This window comes from Oryzias melastigma, linkage group LG11, assembly GCF_002922805.2.
Source record: "Oryzias melastigma strain HK-1 linkage group LG11, ASM292280v2, whole genome shotgun sequence".
In the NCBI taxonomy this organism is placed as follows: domain Eukaryota; kingdom Metazoa; phylum Chordata; class Actinopteri; order Beloniformes; family Adrianichthyidae; genus Oryzias; species Oryzias melastigma.
Genome location: NC_050522.1, coordinates 17585545 through 17606251, shown reverse-complemented (window position 1 = coordinate 17606251; position 20707 = coordinate 17585545). Strand labels below are relative to the sequence as shown.

General features: G+C 38.0%; 2 protein-coding genes across 2 annotated transcripts; one reads left to right on the top strand and one right to left on the bottom strand.

Moving 5' to 3' along the window:
* Positions 1-2607: 2607 nt before the first annotated feature.
* si:ch211-30b16.2 (glycoprotein endo-alpha-1,2-mannosidase-like protein) lies at positions 2608-11024 on the top strand (the record flags this gene model as incomplete). The annotated part of the gene is given in 4 exon segments (XM_024260085.1): positions 2608-3031; positions 6377-6486; positions 8116-8192; positions 8711-11024. Coding segments are annotated over 4 exon segments (1248 nt in total), but the record flags the coding sequence as incomplete, so codon positions are not given.
* A 3372-nt stretch (positions 11025-14396) lies between these two features.
* sf3a3 (splicing factor 3a, subunit 3) lies at positions 14397-19746 on the bottom strand. Its single transcript, XM_024260566.2, has 17 exons — positions 19509-19746; positions 19363-19410; positions 18166-18218; positions 17979-18084; positions 17658-17730; positions 17259-17350; positions 17097-17179; positions 16884-17022; positions 16738-16806; positions 16604-16671; positions 15653-15760; positions 15512-15581; positions 15265-15429; positions 15024-15134; positions 14852-14942; positions 14712-14767; positions 14397-14630 (listed from the first exon to the last, which is right to left on the bottom strand). Exons 1-17 carry the CDS (start codon positions 19602-19604, stop codon positions 14553-14555), a joined length of 1506 nt encoding a protein of 501 aa, XP_024116334.1. The 5' UTR covers positions 19605-19746; the 3' UTR covers positions 14397-14552.
* Positions 19747-20707: the final 961 nt, after the last annotated feature.

The following is a 20707-nucleotide window of genomic DNA, read 5'->3' as shown; positions in this document are numbered from 1 at the left end:
AACAGATTTTACAATAACATTTTAAACCATTATCAAAAAAAGAGAAACATAAAATATATTTCATTTTGAAAACCTCACATTTTTTTCCCGTGCAGAATACCAGAACATTAGATCAGATGTCCCTTCAGGTGTAAATAAAGTTTGATATTCATGTTTTGAAATGACTGGAAAAAATATGAGTTTTTCAGTGGTAATTTTATCTACTTTTTTTATTTGTTCTATTTGTAGTTTTGTTGTTGTTCTTTATAAATGTTGAATATCCTGATGTTAAAACATAATCATATCCACTGTTAAAACATAAATTTCTTCCTATATTCTTTAAAAGTGCAGGAATCCTGCTTCTTCTGATCACAAGAGGGGGCAAAGCATATTTTGAGACATAATTTTTGTTTCAGTTCATTGTGTATTAAAAGCAAAATCACAGCAAATTTTAGTTTGTTTGTCTCTCTCTCAAGAACAGATCAACACCACAGAATTGTGCTGTTGTACAAACTCAGTGCTTTCCAAAAACGCCAGTCTTTCTATTAAATGATCTTCACCATCAGCCGTATATCAACCCTCCCAGAGGTCGACCTGATGCTTCATTTTTTAAACACTTCCCAAAGAACTTCATTGTCTGAAGGATGATGTTGAAGGAGAGCATTTTAACTTTGATCAGATTCTGTGATATTATGATCTGACGTAATTTAAGTTCTTTATTCTCCCGTTTCTAAATTGTAACTCTTAATTTTGATCTGTATTAACCACATTTTAGTACACAGAGAACTTATTGGGTTCTGCCTACAAAGACATTATTGTTATTGTGTGATGTTACTCCAGGCGTCCACTAGAGGGCGGAACACTTCCAAACAAATGATTGTAAAGGTTAAAAGCAAACATTAAGGAATGAAGAAAAAAAAATGTCTTGTCGAAACATATTTCCTCAGAAAATTACAGATGACAGATTAGAGAGTAAAACATGCCTAAAACATGTTTAACTCTGAGATGTGTAATGAAAAATTTAAAACAAGAACATCAGAGTTGTGTTCTCACTTTATGCTTTTGTCATGTCATATCTCACCTACAATCATCTGTTGGAGTCCATCGTTTTTTGAGGAGAAACTTTACTTCTTTAGTTCTTGTCCAACCAAGCAAAGTCAGATTGATGTCAAGGAATTTAATTTTTTCCAGCAGAATCAGGCTGTAGGAGCGTGTCGCAAATGCTCCGATGGTTGTTTGGGGTTAATGTGATAATCATTATTGTTATTTATTTTATTGCTTCTTTAAAAACTATTTCAGGTTTTTATGTTTTTGTTTTTTTTTTTTTATCTTGGAATTTCTTTGTAGACCAGCCCTCAAATTTACCATCCACTCACTCAGACCTGAGTTTCTCCAATATCTAAACATTTCAACCTTCCATTATTTGAATTTCACTGCCCACCTCATCCTTGCCGTGACCTCTGACCCCTCCTAAGCTGCCCTACTCTCCCTACATAAAAAAACCCAGAAAAATCCCATCTAGAATCCTTAAAGTTATTAAAAAAAAAAAAAAGTCTTTTTAGTTAAAGAAAGTCAGCTGATCCTCAGAATTACACAAATGTTGGCTTATGTTCATTTAAGGAAGTTCAAAAAGGTGAACAAAACCTCAAACCAAAAGTTCCTCTTTTTAGTTTCTTGGAATAATAAAAGGATCACGTGTGTGACAGGAAATGGCATTTCAGCACCTTAGACAGCTCCAGGTCCATTGAAAAACGTTGTAATTTTGGTTATTAGAAACAGACACCTGAAAACCGTCAAAACAGGAGAAAAAATAAAGTTATAATTAGTTAATAAATGTTAAATATTTTAACCTACAACCAGAAATAGACATAATTAAATAATTTAATGTTTACATCTTGGTTAGAATAGTTTTAAAAGTATGGAAATGACGCTGCTGTTTGTGTTTGTTATATATTTGAACTAATAATATTAACATTATAATATTTAAATCTTTTATTTCGTTTTGTTTGTTTTTTCTAAGCATCTTAGAGCTTTTTATTTGTTCCACTAGATGTCGCATTTTTTATTATTTTATTACAAACGCATTTGCATACAAAACATAACAAATAAAAAAATAAAACAAATCAAGTATTAAAAAAAAAAAAAATAGTTAATTATAGTAAAGTTGAATTTATTAGAGATATCACTGTGATGACATCGACGTGAGGCTCCGCCTTCTTCTTCCGCTGAGCGTCGGCTCTTCAAAGAAAAGAAAACGTCGTTTTCTCCGACAAACGGATGCAGCGTCTGCGCAGGCGCAGTAGGATCCGGGCTGTTTTGGAGGAAAATCCCTGACCTGATGTCCGTCCCGGATGAGCGCGCGGTGGCGGCGCTGGAGGCCACATAACCGTCGGGCGGGCGGCTGCGCTCCTGCATGCGGGGCTCCTGCTCCGCGCTCCGCGCCAGCTCGTGTTGGAGGGCCACGCTGGGGGCCCGCAGGCGGCTGTGAGGGGCAGCAGCGTCCCCCCGCTGCCCTCTGGAGCAGCAGCACCGCAGACAGCGACCATGACGCGGCTGCGCAGGAAGGCTCTGGTCGCCCTCTTCCTCTTCACGCTCTTCATCTTCGGGACCATGATGGGGCTCAGGACGCTGAAGCCCAGCGACGGCTTCTCGGACTTGGCCCCCGGCCTGGACTCCATCGGGGAGAGGTCTGACAGGAGGCGGCAGGAGGCGGCGGGGGACGTGGGGGTGTCGCCGGGACACTTCCAGGCGGGCGGCAGTGACACCAAGGTGGTTTTCAGCAGATCCGACCGCGACTACAGCATTTTCTACGACGTCCACATCTTCTACTACCTGTGGTACGGCTCCCCCAGCGTGGACAACAAGTACATCCACTGGGACCACGTGCTGGTCCCGCACTGGGACCCGAAGATCGCAGCCAGCCACGCTCAAGGAAAGCACACCCCCCCGGAGGACGTCGCCTCCAGCTTTTACCCTGAACTGGGGCCCTACAGCTCCAGGGACCCGAAGGTGCTGGAGTCCCACATGTCCCAGATAGAAGCGGCTGCAGCAGGTACAGCAGGTCTTGGTTCTGGAAGTTCTTGAAAACTTCTGCATCTCCATCAGTTCTGATCCATATGGACCGGGATGTGATGGTCCAAACCCTCTCTGTACACTGTAAAATAATATTGTAAATTTTTTGGTTAAAAAAACTGGCAGCTAAAATATAAGATGCTACTTTAAACAATTTTACAATAAAAAATGTTTGCATTTTGGGTAATATTCCTAATTATTACTGTAAATACCAATGAATTTACCCTTAAAAATACAATGTAACACTGTAAAATTAGCAAAGACATACATTCACTTTTACGGTAGAAAACTGGCAGCTGAGGTTTCCAGAATTCCCAAAATAAATAAATAAGATGTTACTTTAAATAGTATTACGCATAAAAAAGTTGCTTTTTGGGTAATATTTCTATTTTTTACTGCAAATAGCAATGTATTTACCTTTTAAAAATACAATGTTTAATGGAATTTCCCATAGGACAGCTAATGCTAACATTTAGTAGCTAATAAACATACATTGCTAACTAAATGAACATTTTTATTTACTCACAGGTATGAACTTTATAAACTCTTTTAAGGAAATATTATTTAAAGTAACCATTTGTGGTCTAAAGCACAGTTTTTTGCTCATATTTTCTACTTCTTCTGTAATAAGATGTAATGCTATAGAGTGATTGCCCCCTAGTGGCCAAACTAGGAGAAGCAGAACAATATTTACAATGTTAATGATCTGAACATTTTTGTTAGAACTTCTCCTTTAGAGAATCTATATGAACAATCTTATTATTTCACTAATACATTTTACAGTTTTTGAACTGTATCAAATTAATATAAATATATTCAAAACATATAGTAGATTATTAATGTAGTTCTAAACAAATGTGCATAAATGTGTAAAATTGAATTGAATTGAAGAATCGAAAAAAAACATCAGAATTAAATCGATTCAGGCTTTTGTGAATCGAATCGTTTCTTAAAATTAGAATCGTCATCCATCTCGAATTAAAATCTTAATTTTACTGTTAGAACATCAAATGATCCCATAAAAACTACAATGTCAGTCTACATAACTAACAAAGATGTACATTAAGTTTTACGGTAAAAAGACTGAAAGCTGAAATTGCAGGATTTTACTGTAATAATTCAGCTAAACTGTAAAAAATGTCACTGTAAACTCACAGTGATTTACTGATAGTTGGCTTTTTTGTTTTTTATTGCAATCATTATGGTTTTTTTTTTTCTGTAAAATTACTTACATGACTGAATATAACTCCAAAAATGCAGGAAAGAAGTCCGATTTCCATCCTGAAAGGAACCCAGACGTCAGATTTAGGATCATTGCAGATGTATCCAAACATTCTCCTGCTTAGCATTTAGATATGAGGATTTACCTTTAATCGCTTGACCACTTTTTTTTTTTTTTTTTAATCCAGGCCTCGTAGATGATGCTAGCAGCATCCAGATGAGTAGCATGGAGTGAGCTTCATGTTCCAGGAGGCATGGACTGTTTTTCATCAGATTTGCAACTGCTTGGACTAAAAAAATGTATAGTTTTAATAAGAGGTGAATTTCTAATGAACTCCTACCGCTCTGCAGAAACTATGTCATAGAAAATGAAACAAGGTTTTTGATTTTGCCTAAAAATATCAGAGTCGTAATTAAAAGAACACTGGGAACGTTTTTTACAATAGATCGCAAAATGATCAGATTAGGTCGATTGATGCTAATTCTAAATATCTAAGTAAAATAGAGTACAAAAAAATGACCCACGTGGAAGATATTATTATTTAAAAACTTTAACCATTTTTAAGAACGTTTGTTCCTTAAGAATATAAGATAATTCAAGCCAACTTGTTGCCTCATGAGCGCCCTCTTAAGGTGCAACAGAGTACTGCCAGCCTCATAGATTTAATTTGCTTTCTTTTTAACACAAGCAATTATCTCTGACATAAAGATGACCGAGATCCGTCTGCATTCTACTACCATTCTATTGGAGCAATGGTACTTTACTGGCAAGTTTTAAATAAGAAATGTTTTTTTAAAAAGACAGAAATACATCTATCTTTAGTATCAGTTTGTCCACAAAGACGAGACCTTTTCAGGCTAATTTTACTAGCTCAAAGCTTCAGTTCTTACATTTTTTGATACTTTACAGTCTCTTAGGCGTTTCATCTTGAAGGTCAGATTTTCCAGCTTCCTGGTTTCCATTGCTGCTCTGCTGCTCCTGAAAGCTTTTTATCCGCGGGGCGTTTCATGCGTGTTCATACTGAATGTTATCAAAGCAAATTGAGACATCTGAATGAGATCTATGAAAACGACACCCACAGCTCACCTCTGACCAATCACAGAAGACTTCCTGATGTGGAGGACACACTGAAAAAGAACTGTGGAGTTTGAAAAGATGCTCATAATTTCCAACACTTTTAGAAACGATTTACACAGAAAGTTAACGATGAACATCTATTAGAGGTGTAAGAAAATATCGATTCAGTGAAATATCGCGATACTTGTATAGATTTATAATTCTGCCAAGGCGATATTTAATTCATTATTTATAAGTAAACATGTAGTCCAGTCTTACTTTTATTTTCCACTTAAATATTTCCTTAATTACCAAAACAAACAAAAAAAGAGCTAAAAATTTGCTTGGTTAAAGCAACTTTTTATAAGATACAGTTGCAGTTCTTAATGTTCTGATCATTAAATAACACATATTTTGCTTTTGTGAAAAATGCATTAATATTCAGATAATTCTCAAATCATATTTTTTCTTAAATTCTGAAATATTGTCAGGTTTTGTTTTGGGAAATATCGGGATACATATTGTATCATGACGAGTGTATCGCAATATGTCTCGTATTGCCAATAGACATTCCCTGGCATCTATGCTCATCCTGATCAGGAAGGTTGTAAAAATAACGCCGATAATAGTTTATTAAACTGTCCATGGAATCTTCAAGTTTTATCCAAATGATTAGAGGCATCAGTCGTGATTCATTGAAGGTCTCAGACTCAGGTTGTGTCCGAAATCCCTCCCTAATCCCTAACTACTAACAAACGATATAGTGCGCTATATATAGCATAAATATAGCTATAAGCTAAATGTAGCTTCAAACATTTTTTTTTTTGGAAATTTCAGGTCTCTGTCTGAAGAAACAATGGTTTCACTTCTTTGAGCTTCCAGGTTTGAAGTTTGTCGTAGAGTTTGCAGGAGACAAATATTCATTTAATCCTGTTGATTACCTGAACATCAAGGACATTTTGGGTCAATGATCGCTTTAAATTCTGATATAAAACGTCCTCTTAATCCTGAAATGTCCTCTTCACTATTCCTTTACTTTCCCTGCAGGCGTGGTGGTCTTGTCATGGTATCCTCCCGGCGTAGCAGACGACCACGGGGAGCCCACCGAGGACCTGGTCCCTGCTGTCATGGACGCCGCCCACAGACACAGCATCAAGGTAACTGGTGAGAAAACCGGTATGTTTTTCTTTCCTTTCTGGCTATTTGTCCGTCGCGTGACGGCATCGTATGAGAAGAAAAGAAATACTCAAATGCATTTACCACCCGTTGGGACACATCCTGAACTTTTCTTTCCGTCACAAGGGCTTTGCCTTGCAGCTGCAATGCATTGTGGTTCCTTAGCCAGTAAATGAGCTTGGGTTTTGGAGCCTTCAGGCTCCTCCTCTAAAGGTTAGACATGCAGATTTCTCTCCTCGGTCGCCATGTTGGATGCTGAAGGTTCCTCAGGACTATCCAAATAGAGGAAGACTGGCTGAGATGTGGGTCTGTTTATGCAGCACAGTTGATCTGAGGCTAAAGCTTCCCCGCTGACGGGATCTGAGCTGAAGTCGCCGACATCCCAGCATCCCGTCAAACCCGCAAATATAGGTCACGGGATTAGGGACTCGCACTAAAAGACTTTACTGCATAATCTTTGGGCAGACGGTTTTGAATCAGAGCAGCAGAAGAACTTGGAGAATTCTCAAACAGAGTTAGAGGTGAATTATTGGCTTTAGGCCCATCTGTGACTCACACTTTTAAAGAGGAAAATTATGTTTTGGCTGTTTTTAACATTTTTATCATGATGGAGGAAATATATCAAGAAAATTAAGCTTAATTTTACATTTCTGAGTATTTCTTTATTCAAATTGTTGTGAATGAGGAACAGATGAGAAAAAAGGGGGGCGGGATTGCTCCATGCTAACTCAGAGGGAAGTTTCAGTTTTTTTTTTCATTTTGGTTAAAAATGTCATAATTAAAAAAGCACTAGGAACTCTTAATAGCTCAAAAGAGGATCAGAGTGAGTCTTTAGAGGGTAACCAAACCCTAAATCGACTTTTTTTTCTCTATAAATGGGTCTTTAAAAGTGATGTTTGTTGGTCGTTGGCAAATTTTTTGTCAAATTGAAATAAACTTGTTTAAGTCTTGAAAATATAGTCAAAACCCGTCTGTATGCTGCCCCCTACAGGTTGAAATGAGGTATTACATTTAAATTTCATGATTGGTCAAACAATTTCAGTCTTACGCCATGATCTGCAGCTCCAGTAATGAGAACAGTCCTGTTCTCCAGCCACTGGATTTTCACATTTCAGTTGTGGGCGGAGTCAACCTCCAACATCCCTGTTTGGTTACCCTTTAACACCAGAGCTCCAGAGTTTATGTTCTTTGATTTACTGTAATTATTGAATCTTTAACACAATCAACGTAGTTCCAGCAGATTCTGAAGGAAAAATTAGCACCTCCTTCAGAATCCTTCAGAATTGGTCGTGTTAATGGTCGAAAAGTTACAGTATATTAAAGATTTTGTGTTAAAGCGTCACAGACGACGCCTCAGGTGTTAAAGGGCTAATACCTGATCCAGGAAGTAGGAACAAAGCTTCAAAACTGAATCAGAAGGATGGTTTAGTGTCCTGTCAGACGTCCATCCATGCTCTCATCACCTGCCTCCATCACTTCCTGAGAACAGTTTGGATCAAGTCCACAAACGAAGGAATAACTAACAGTCATGTGGAGACAGAGCACATGTTTTTTACTGTCTGACCCCCATGCAGCGATTACAGTCAGCCCATCTGCTCGTCTCTGCACAGGTGGCCTTTCACATTCAGCCGTACAAAGGAAGGACGGACCAGAGCATGCATGAAAACATCCGATACATCATCGACAGGTGGGCCGTCTCCTCTGCAGGATCCACTGAAACCCTGATAGGAGGATGAAGCTCGGCTCTAGCAACACATCAAAACTTATCTTCAGTCACATGAGTATATTAGATCTTATTTAGTAAAAAATAAAAATTACTGAACGTTTAAATTATCTTTCTCTAACTTTAATTGTTGCATAGAGCCATTTTTACTAGAAGAAGCAGTAATACTTAAGAGATGTGTTTTATTTTGAAAAGATCAGTGGACTTCCTGTTCACTGCCTGCTCCACATTTCACCTGCCTCTCAAACCATCAGTTCATTTACATAACAACCAGACAGGAAGTTGGAGATGAAGAGAGGAAAAAAGTGGGATTTTCAAAATAAAACAATCCATTAAAACTTAATATGCTCCAGTTTGGCTCCACAAATGCTGTACCCAGTTGGTGCTGCCAGACTGCAGATGTCTTTCATGTTTTATGTGATCATACTTCTGCACATAAATCATGTCTGGATCATAATTTTGACTCATTTTTTCCCCCTCAGGTATGGAAAACACGCCGCCTTTTACAGATTCAGGACCAACACAGGGGAAGTCCTGCCGCTCTTCTACATCTACGACTCCTACCTGACCCCGTCGGAGTCCTGGGCGGAGCTTCTCACAGCTAAAGGCTCCAGGAGCATCAGGGGCACGCCATACGACGGGATTTTCCTCGCCCTGATTGTGGAGGAGCGCCACAAGTACGACATCCTGGCCAGCGGCTTCAACGGCGTCTACACCTACTTTGCCTCCAACGGCTTCTCGTTTGGCTCCTCCCACCAGAACTGGAAGGCCATCAAGGCCTTCTGCGACGTGAACAACCTACTGTTCATCCCCAGCGTCGGGCCGGGCTACATCGACACCGCCGTGCGTCCGTGGAACAACCACAACACCCGAAACCGGGTCAACGGGCGTTACTATGAGACGTCCTTGCAGGCAGCCCTGTCCATCAGGCCGGAGATCGTCACCATCACTTCCTTCAACCAGTGGCACGAAGGCACGCAGATAGAGCGGGCCGTGCCCAAGAAAACAGTCACGCGTTTGTATCTGGACTACCAGCCCAACCAGCCAGACCACTTCCTGCAGCTCACCCGGCAGTGGGCCGAGACCTTCAACAAGGAGAAGGACAAGTGGCTGATGTGAGCCTCAGTCTGTGAACACTCAGGCCTTCTTTCCAATAGATCCAAATCTACTTTCCTGCTGCCAGTCGTCGTTTCCTGAATACATTTTGATGGTTATAAGAAGTATCTGACCTCTGGGTTCGTCCAGGTTCTAACTTTCCCTTGATGATGACACTCTATGGAGAACTATTCCTTTTAGTATTTTGCTGTTGTAAAATGGTCTCCACACATGTAAATATGTTTCACTAGACAAATCAAGTAAAAATGTTTAGCACACTTACAAAAAAGACATTTTTTCATGTCCTCATAACAACATATAAACGTGCACAAGTGTGTTTTTAAGTGCTCACTCATAGATCTACACAAACTCAATCTTTTGACTTTTAAAGGAAATATTTCAACTAAACTCGTCAATTATGTAGCAGATTTCTCCAGCTAGCAGCTAGTCGGTGTACGCCTCCCACTAGATTACAAAATGTTACTCTAATGGATGTAAATGAGTTTTTTTTTCCCTTTGATTGTTTTTAATAGTGGGATTAGTTTTTACGTTATGGGAAAACACTGCCATGAACTGAATCATAAATCAAGTGATGGATGTGAATTGTTAAACGCTGGACGCCCTTCCTGACAAAACTCTCTGTTATCCAGGCTGGGGACCGGCACAGGGAAACCCAGACTCTGACCCAAGCTTTCTATACGTTGTTCTTTTCAGTTTTTGTCAAAAACGATCACATCTCTTTATGGTATTCCAGATTAATTTAGTTATTAATCATGTCCTCTCCACCTGTACTTGCAGAGAAACAACAAAATGAGGAGAAATTCTTAAACCTTTGGCCACCAGAGCAAATATAACACATTTTAACTGTTTTTTATGTTCTATTATTCTGTTTGTGATCATAATAATCACACCATGTTTCTACTATCTTTGTTTCAAATAACATTTTAGATTTGGAAGAGTTTTTTTATTCCCTAAGTTTAAATCTCTTTTAGTAAAGATGATCAAAACAAAGGAATTAAACTGTAAAATGATGATAAAAGGGGACATATCTTTCATTCACCTTCAGCCAATCCCTGTATGTTTTCCAGCCTTTATTTTGACATTCATTTGTTTAAAATTTGTGTCTAGCTCCAATTTTTATTCATCTTTTTTTTGTATAAAGTGAAATACATTTTGATTGAATCCAGGTAAAGTCATCAATTTTCTATACTGAAATTTTCTCTAATATTTTCTCTAATTTTCACTAATATTTCATGTAAACAAACTGATCAGATTCAATATTTATGTCACAGAATTTTTTTTTTATTCTAAAATTACAAAAAGTTAAATTTAATGTCATTTTCTAAAACCTCACATTATTAATTAACTGTTTTCTTTGCATACATCAGTAACACATCAGGTGTGACTATAGACATGAACATGTCAAAAGTTTCCTTTTACCTTAAGTTTCTTAACATCAAACATGTTTGCAAGTGTGCAAAACATTTTTACAACTATTAATCTTTGAGACAAAAGAACTTTGATCCATTGTTTGCTCTTGTATTCATTTCTATTTTTTATTGATTTCCTTTTGCAGACTCAAAACTTATTTACATGTGTGGACATCACTTTATAGCCCAAAATACTCACTAAAAGAGAGTGAAACTCCATGACTGTCCTACTGTCCTTTCCTAAATGAAGATTAAAGTGTGTCTGTTTACATTTCTGTGTAAGATTTCTTGTTTTTCAGTAAAAAAGAAGTAGGAGGTTTAGGCTCCTCCCCCTCTGGAACAATCAACTTGAGAAGCATTCTACTTCTCTACAGGATGACTTATTCATTTCATTCTGAGTGGCAGATGAGAGACAGGTGTTTGATGAGGAGGTCTATCAAGTAATCCGCCTGTTTCCCAGGAAACAGGAAGCAGTTTCCATGGTCCATCATTTCCATGGAAGCGGCGATCCATCTGACGTACAGCCTTTGTACCAACTCGTCTTAAAGCTTTGCCAGCAGACCTCACTGTGTTTGTTAGATTGTATTCAATTTCAATTCAGTTTTATATCTCATATTGCAACGTGGTTTTCTTACCGGGCTTTACACCAGTAATTGTCCTAAAACATCAAACCAGTCATAAAATATAAACAATAGCTGATTGCTAAACTAAACAGGGAATCCCTGCCTTTAGATCCTCCATCTCTGTTAGGAAAAAGCCAGAGGCGAGGTCCACTGCCAAGGAGCACAAACGAGCCACCTGGAACATGGAATCTTGAATCCGGAGTGGGAAAGAGTCACAACACATGAAGATTGTATGATTCCACACTTTTGAAAGAAGCTGCAGGATTTTCTCTCCAACTCAAACCAACAGCTTCAAATTAATCCATCTTTAAATTAGATTAAACAGCTAAAAACAAAAATGCTACACATACAATGCAACAATGTAAATTATGTCAAAAAAAGTGTAATATTTCTTTGAAAATGAGTGGGAAGAAGCAAACTTACCTGTTACCAGATACCCTGTAAAGCCCTACTTAACTATTTTAGTATTTTTTTACATAGTAAATTAGTATTATTTATACTGTACCAGTTCAAGAGAAGATCATTTTTCAAATTCATACATTTTAATAAAATCCAATTACCAAAATGAAGTGTTTATGGATGTACATGAACATAAAAACAAAAAATCTCTAAAATATATAATAATCTACAGTAAAAAATATATATACAATCACAGTATTTACTACATCATTAAGTAATTTTTTTTGCCTTTTAACTGTCACCTGCTTCATTCTCACCTCTTCTTTATTGTTTATCTTCTCTTTATGCTTTCAAGTAAAACATGTCATACCGCTGCTCAATAGACATTTATTAAAAACGTCTTAATTTTAACCTAAATATGTTACTCTTTTGTAAAATGCATAGAAATACATGAGAGGAGGGGAAAATATAGGTTCATTTTGGAATATATATATATATATATATATTTCAAATTCAAGTTTTATTTAGAAAGCATATTTGCCTTATCATCCTATTTTTTTAATGATAAGAACAATGAAAAGAAGAAAAAAGAGAAAAGAAAGAAAAAAGGGTGTGCGCATAAAAGGGCAGCCAGGTTACTTAAATCTGTATTGTTTACACATTTCTAAAGTCCAGTGTACATATAAATAACTTCTTTACTTCTTTTACAGAGTATAAGAGTCAACAGGCTTCACATATTCGTCCACTTAGTCCAAATTCTGTTGAATGTGTTCATCTGCAGTTTAACTGACAAAGATAACTTCTCCATTTTGTAGATTTCCTGCACAGTATTTATCTAATCCTTTAAAGTCTTTAAGATTTTTTTTAGTTAAACTGCCATCAAGCTCGGTTAAATTTAAACTTGTTTTGTGTGAATCATCCGCCTCCGTTTATCTCTGTTTTCTGCATCCACCTCCCTCCTCCTCTGCAGAGTTTCCTTCACTAAAGTTTCAAAGCTTTATTGTTCTCCCCGTGTTAAAGGGAGGAGCAGCAGCCGAGCTCCGCTCTGCTCTTCAGGGCGTTGAGCTTTTTTCTTTTTATTCAAGCTTTGACTAAATCTCTCAGGGCTTTGGCATTTTCACTGGTCTTTTAAAATTTGCTTCTGCAAACCTGCTGAGCATTAAATGCAAAAAAGAGAGAAAAAACAATATACTAGGTAAAAAAAAAAAAGATCCCAAATAAAGAAAATGAGGCTAAAAACTAAAGAGATAGAAAATTTTGTAAAAACACTGTAGGGCTGCCACGATTAGTCAACTAATCAATTACTAATCCACTATTAAAATAGTCGACGACTAATTTAATAGTGGATACATTAAATGGGGTCAGAGTGGAGTAAAGTTTAGTTATAATGGCATTCTGCTAACTTTTCTGGACTAATTTGGCATTTATTAACGTTTTTTAGGCTATTTTGGAGTTTAGCTAATATTTCAGGTAGATGCCAAAAATTTTGGCTAATTTAAGATTTTTTTTTCCCCCAGTTTTTTTGGCTGATTTAAATTTTAACTAAAATTTTATCTACATGCTAACTGTTTTGGCTAACTTAGAATTTTTTTAGGCTCTTTTGGAGTTTAGCTAATATTTCAGCTACATGCTAGCTATTTTAGAATAGAATAGAATAGAAAATACTTTATTAATCCCTTTGGAAATCCTCAGGGAGGTACCAGCGTCTGTACACAAATGGAGTAAAATAACAAAATAAAGTAAAATAGACTGAATAGTAAAAAGACTGAATATAGCTAAATATGCAAATAGAAAGAATAATAAATAATACAGAAAAATCAACATTGCACGATACCCTGAATGATTGGACATATTGCACTGGTAAGAGAGTAGCTAACTCAGGCTTTTTTTTTTAAGTTTTTTTAGGCTCTTTTGGAATTTAGCTAATTTGTCAGCTACATGCTAGCTTTTTTGTCTAACTTGGGTTTTTTTCACGCTTTTTCAGGCTAATTTAACAAATATTTTAGCCGGTTATCAGCTTCAGCATTTTCCGCTATCAACTTCAGCGTTTTTAGCTACCAATTTTAGCATCTTCAGTTTGCAGCATTCACACTAGTATTATTGCAGGTAATGCTATATATCTAGTTTTTAGTTAGTTAAAAGCTAATAATGTGTGATTTACATCCACTTTATGCATGACCGGATTAGTCGACTTTTGAAATAATTGTTTGTGGTAACAGTAGTTAACAAAAAACTAAACTAAAAAAGATAAACATTTATTGAACACTCTAAAACTAAATTTTGTAAACTTTAAAAACCTAACTTTTTAACATATATATGAAAAAAAACAGTCAAGAATACTATCCCATAATCAATCTACCTCAACCTTGAGTAACTCTTAATATTTTACATTATAAAAAAATATATTGTGTAAAAATTGTTAGAAACTAAACATTAAAAGAAAAATAAGACTTAAATTTCTTCACTTTTGTGTTGTTTTATATGAAAAATTACACTAATAAATATCCCAAAAGATTTAGATCTCCATATAAATACACACTTGTGATGTCAAACGTGTTCCACAAAGAAAGTCGTAGATTAAGTGTTTCTACTAGAATCTACCAGAAACTCAGACGAGCAGCTCTGTGTAAAAAGTCTTCAGTTTATTGTTCAAAGATTGACATTTTAGAAATGTTTTAGAGGAAAAACTGGAGCTGGAAAACATTACTACTGACTGACAACAGAAAGCATGTTTGAGTAAAACAAACAAAACAACAGTGATTCTCCTTCCTGCGCCTCTACAGCAATCCCTGGCGCTTCAGATCTTCATAGGTCTTCTTGTTGACCACATTCCCGCTGGAGTCCTCGTACTCCTCCTGTCAGTGCAGACGGACGGGAAGACGGGAAGTGAGTCCATCGCATGTAAACCACACCGTGTTCTCAAGAGGAAACCTCACCTCTGTGTCTGGCTGCCAGCGCTCCAAAGCCTTCTGGGACTTCAGCTTAGCCCACACTGAAAAAAAAATAAATAAAAATCACAGGAACATCAGGACAAACCCGCACAAACCTGCACAGCGAGCACAAACATCAAACTCACGGGAGACGGCGTCCTCGATCTGTGTGACGTTAGCGAAGTGAGCCGTGTTGGGGATCCCCAGGCAGCGCATGCCGTGAGCGTGCCGCCACTCCTGCAACACAAAGCGTCTTGTTTTCCACACCTGACTCCCCCTTTGGTAACACACACCCCCACGCAGACAACAAACACCTACCGCAAAGTGCCGCTGGAAGGCTTTGGGTCCTCTGTAGGTGTAGTTTCCACAGATCTCACAGTTGTAGTTGATGTTCAGACCGTGGAGCTTGTAGAGCCAGTAGGGGATCGGCTGGAGAGGAGAAGATCACAAGACGACTGAAAAAGGAGGAGGAGCAACAACTGGCGCCTTCTGAGCTCAGCTCAATCCCAGCTGTTCGGAGGTTTTAGCAGACATCCCAGAAGGATGAGGATGGATTTACCTTTCCATCCCAGCCCAGAGGTAAGTTCTTGGGGTTGTAGATGATCTCGTTGTCCTCATCTTCGCTCTCGCTCTCACTGAGCTGCTCCTCCTCCTCCTCCTCACGCTCCTCCCCCGTCCTGGCCTGCTTCCGCTGGACGTTCTCGTGCGTCAGCTGCCTTTGTTCCTGTGGACGACAGGCGAAGCGGCGGATGTAACTTCCGAGGTCACGCCTGAGCCAGAAACCGGCCCACCAGCCCCACACTCACCCCGAGGATCTCCACCAGTTCATAGACCTGGGCTTCCAGGAAGGCGATTTCCTTGTTGCGCTCCGTGTCTCTGAGGGACAGGAGTGGAATGTCAGTGTAGACGTCAGCAGCATCTGAATCAGACTTTTGGTTAGGGCTTACTTTTTGGGGCCTTTGGCTTTTGGGTTCTTGGCGAACAGAGAAGGATCGAGCGACTCCAGGGATTTGCCTTTGGTGCTGAAGAGTCTCTGAGCTCTCTCCTCCAGAGTCCTGGACCACAAACGGAGAAGATGAAGTTTCCTCACACCTTTCAGAAGCTGAAGTGTCTTTATGAGTTTACTGGACAGATAAACCCTGTCACTAGTGCTGGACGATATGACGATACATATCGTGTGGGCGATAGAAAAGTGTCATCGAGCCATTTCACTTTTATCATTTGTATCATTTTTAGGCTAATTTAATCAATTATAACGCCAAATATATCATAACAAATAAAATTTGACATTCACAATCTTTATAAATGTAGTAAAAATATCGATTGGTCTGAAATGCAGAATATGAACTAAAACTAAGCCGAATGCTGCGCATGTGTCACCGGAAGTAAACAAATCTTCAAAATTTTCAAAATAAAGTGTCACTAAAGCTTCCTGTTTTCAAAATAAGACTAGTGATTTTTTCTTTTTTTCGTTCAAAAAATGAGACTGAAGTTCAGCTTACTAACAAAACCTCTGAGAAAGAAAAAAAATAGTTTTAACATCAGAGCTTTAGCTCCAGTGTTTATATTGTTTTGACGTAATACCAGCGAATTTTGTGCAAAAATGTGTTTTTCTACTCACAAACTTGACACTGCTGTGCACCTAAATTATCTGTAACTTAAAATAGTCAGAAAATTAAGCTATGATATTTTTTTAGAGAATAACTGAAAATATGCTTTATTGTTGTATATCGTGATAAATATTGTTATCGTGATTTAATATAATTTATATCATGACATACAATTTTTTCCATATCGCCCAGCACTACTTTACATCAACCCAATTTTAGCTCCAATTTTAACAGAAAAGAGTTGAATCCTTCTAACAAAAGATCAATCAAGAGTTGAGCAGCACTCACCCTCCACACTTCAGCCCCAGAGCCATCAAAGCCGACTTCAACCTGTCCAACCCCAAAGAGGCCAACTCCTGACAGACAGAGGGACAGATTAAACAGGAACGGCGTCACCGTCAAACAGCGGAGCAACTTTGTACCTCCCAGGATGAAAAGGCAGACAGGTCCAGATGAGCTCCGGCATGTGTCAAAGCGCTGCTCGTTTCTTTCTGCATCATAAATGTCCCCACATCAGAATAAACCTTTTTTTTTCTTCCAAACACGTTTAAACGTTTGGACGACTTACGGGCCAGCCCGGAAAGTTCCCATTGTCCCACTTCTTCTCAAAGTCGGTCAGCACTTTGCCGTAGAGCTCGTTCTGGTCCAGCAGAGGTTTGACCCTGTCGGTGTAGTCCTGCAGGTACTCCAGCAGCATCTCCAGGTATCTGCAGACAGCAGCGTTTTAATGCTTTTAATGCTTCGCTTACGGAGAAAAACGTTTGCCGGAACAAGCTCCTACTTTCTGTACTCCGCATTTTTCCGGTCCTTAGAGATGTCGAACAGCTGATCGAACGAAGACAGGTAGGTGATGTAGTCCAGTTTCTGTGAACCACAGAGCAGTTAGAACGTGCAGCTTCAGGTGAATTCAAGCGAAGACGGTAAAGATCTGAAAAATCCTGACCTCCGCTCCCTTCAGGTTGATGTACTTCAGGTAGCAGTCGTGGAGGTCCAGGTAGCGGCCGTATCCCTCCTCATCCGTGAAGTCCACCATGTCTGAGGTAGAGAAGAATTTGGGTCCCACCTGATTCAAACTAGTCTGCTTGATTGGACTATTTTAACTAGGGCTTTAAAATATTCATCTTTTTATTTCATATTTTTATCAACAATCCACAAAAGACTTGGAAATAGTCATCTAATTATCAGCCCGACAAGAGGATTCCTATAGGTTAGAGTGACATCTACCTCATCGAAGGTGGAAAAACTACAACATGTGAACTCTGCTAAAATAAATGTTATTGGTTCGTCAGAGCTAATGTTTATGAAAGAGATGATAAATGCTTGGTAGGTGGATCAGACTTACTCTGAGCTTCCTCACTGAGATTCTCTCTGGCTTTCATCAACTCATCAAACTCTGCAGACATGGGGATAGAAATCTACAAAGAAAACATGAAAAAGGTCACCAACATAATTCGAGTTTGACCATTAATAAAACACTTAAGTGTCATTTTGCTGACATCTATGCAGCATTATTCTGTGATAAACAACAAGTGATCTAGACTCAGACATTTGTGTGACCAACTCCACAGTTTCTTTAACCTTTTATTGATACGAAGCAGCATCTACAAATAACAGATTCTGTCAAACATTAGGAAGCGGAGCTCTGAAACTCTGGATTCTGTACCTCGTTGGGATGTTTCCTGTGAAACTCCTTTATGTGTTTGAGTCTGTTGTAGAACTCGGCAAACTCGTTTGGTCCTGAGATGGCGGCGAGCTCGTCTCTCCTCATGCTGCCAAAAGGAAAACACAGACATAGTAAAGACAAAAAAAAAAAATTGGGACAAGCAGATCCTTCAGAGTAAAACACTCACCCATCTTTGTCTTCATAAGAGTCTCGCAGGTTTGCGCTGACATCCATGTACCTCTGAGAAAACACACCCGGATTTAGATAAAAACTTTTCTGGATATTTCCATCCATTTTTTTTAAACTGCCATAATCAAAATAAACTTCTCAGCTTCTTTTGTAACTTCAGGTTCAATGTTTATCTATGACAACCGGTTATTATTATATTTGTACAGCCTTTTTACATTTAAAGATACTACAGCTGTGTTTTTGTTTTGTTTTTTTACAATATTCTTAATTTAAATACTATTTATAATATGTATTTATACAATTTCATAACAATAGTACTTTTTTTATTTGAAGGCGAGTTTTCGACAGTCAATGACACCTTACAACATTTAAAAAAAACAGTAAGAGAATGAAGAAATATAAAAATCTAACTTAAATGAGATCCTACTTTTATGTTTATAATTCCGGGAGGAGCTTGAGGAGGACAGGTAGATTAAATATGGGAAGGAGGGGGATTAAAGAGAGCAGGAAGAAGTTCAAATCTCAAGATCCAAGAGATAGGTTGATTTTATGAATGGCTTTGAAGGTAAACTCAAGACTTTTAGTTTAATCTGCAAAACAGAAGTCAGTGGAGCCGCTGGAAAACTACAATGATGTGCCAACTGCATGTTCCTTGGTCTATTTTGGACAAATGTGTTCATATTTAGAACAATAACATTTATTCTTTCACCGACATGTCAGGATCTTGTTGACGTGTGATCATGGTGATTCTCGATTGAGGACTTTCTCCTGACTGTCTGCATGTGATAAACTAACTTTTTTGGGGTGGATTAAGCTTAACCTGATCTGTCTTTCTGAAACCAGAAGCTCAATTTACCAGCTCAGACTCAAACTCGTCAATTTCTCATTAATAAAGGCTAAGTTAGGATTCTTTATAGAAATAAGCTCCAAAAGATGTTTTATGTTAAAATACTCTCCACTTAATTAAAAAAAAAATGTTACTTTATCTCGACAAGTTATAAACTTTAGTAACCGTATTATGTATTTACCATATTTATAATAATATTTAAGCTAGCTCGTCATATTCAGTTAAAAGGGGAATGTTTCAAATTTTATTTTGAAGTTTTTGTTGCTTTTGAATTACGCTCTACAGAACTGTTAGCAGCGGCGTTAGCCGGTTAGCATTAACGAAACGTTTTTAAAAGGTCGTACTTACATCGAGCATGGCTCTAATCCGATGGTCGGAGTTAATCTGGTCCCGAAGCTGCAACAACAAATAACACACAACGACAATCATTTATATGTTTTAAATGATTAAAGCGGAACGTAGTGCTAACGTTAGCATGCAGCGGCTAAGCTCACCGTTGACTTTTTGTGCAACATTTCTTTGGTTTTGGCGTCCATAAGCCGCTCCTTCTCCTCATGATAGCGCCGCTGTTGTTCCAAAATAGTCTCCATGTTTCGAGAATATCACTTAATTTTGGCTTTTTTTCTTTAAACTAGATGAAACCGTAGAAAAGCTGCTACGTTTGTTTTTAATGAAGCATTCTTAACGCACGCCGGGGTCCGTCACCAAAAAAGTTCCTGCGGAAACATCTCCCAGTAAAACCATTCCGCTTTTGTAACTGCGTCATAACAGTCAGAAATAATCACATATTTTAGATATGAATTGATTAATTTAAAAATAAGTAAGTTATCAAAATAAATCATACTTAATTTATTTTATACTAGAGTTCATTTATTTTTAGTTTGGTTGATGTTTTTTTTTAAGTCTTCTCTGAGACTGAGCAGCAAAAAGATGAGCACCACCTTTTTAGATCATGAAAACTGGAGAAATATTTTATTTTTTCTTATTATATACTTTCTAATGTTTTTCCCTATATTTTTTTGCATTTTGTTAGAGCAATTTTTAGAACAAAACAGAAAAAAACAATGTAGGCCAACTTAATAAAAGAAAAGTTTTTAAATCGCTTTATTGCACTTTATTATTGTGTTAAAAACCTGTATATGAGTTTAAGTCTTTTATCCTCAAAATCATCAGTGAAAATGTGAGGTCTTGTTTAAATTGAGTGGATGAGTGGAATTGCTCATCAGGACACAGTGGGAGAGAACAGAGAATTCATGCGTTTCACAAGAACATCGCTCATCACCATTCCCAACTTCCAGATGGGCCAAACTGACAGTGATACCATTTCAGCTGGCAAGACGGGAGCAAGGGGGTCTCGCCTTACCCGGGGTGTCACTTGAAGGACATCTCTGTTAGTCATCTCTAAACCGAGGGAGCTTGCTCAGCTCTTGGCTGCACTATTGAGGAGATGGGAGACAGAAGGAGGCTGGTAAAACTGACATCTATCATGGATAATCTCTCCCACCCCTTCATCATGCTGTTGAATCTCTCAGCAACACATTGAGTACCAGATTGTTGCATCTTTACAAGAAAGAGCGCCACCTTCATTCATTCTCTATATAGTATTTGTCTCCACAGTGGGATGATAAAGTCCTATACTATCCATGTGCGTGAGGCAGCAATCAAAGAGGAAGCAAGAATTGCTGTTGCTCAA

Coding starts and splice junctions, on each gene's coding strand:
- sf3a3 (XM_024260566.2), bottom strand. CDS start 19,604: ATGGAGACTATTTTGGAACAACAGCGGCGCTATCATGAGGAGAAGGAG. Junction 17,023..17,096: donor AAAAATGCGGAGTACAGAAA/GTAGGAGCTTGT, acceptor TGCTGTCTGCAG/ATACCTGGAGATGCTGCTGG. Junction 14,768..14,851: donor GATCGAGGACGCCGTCTCCC/GTGAGTTTGATG, acceptor TTTTTTTTTCAG/TGTGGGCTAAGCTGAAGTCC.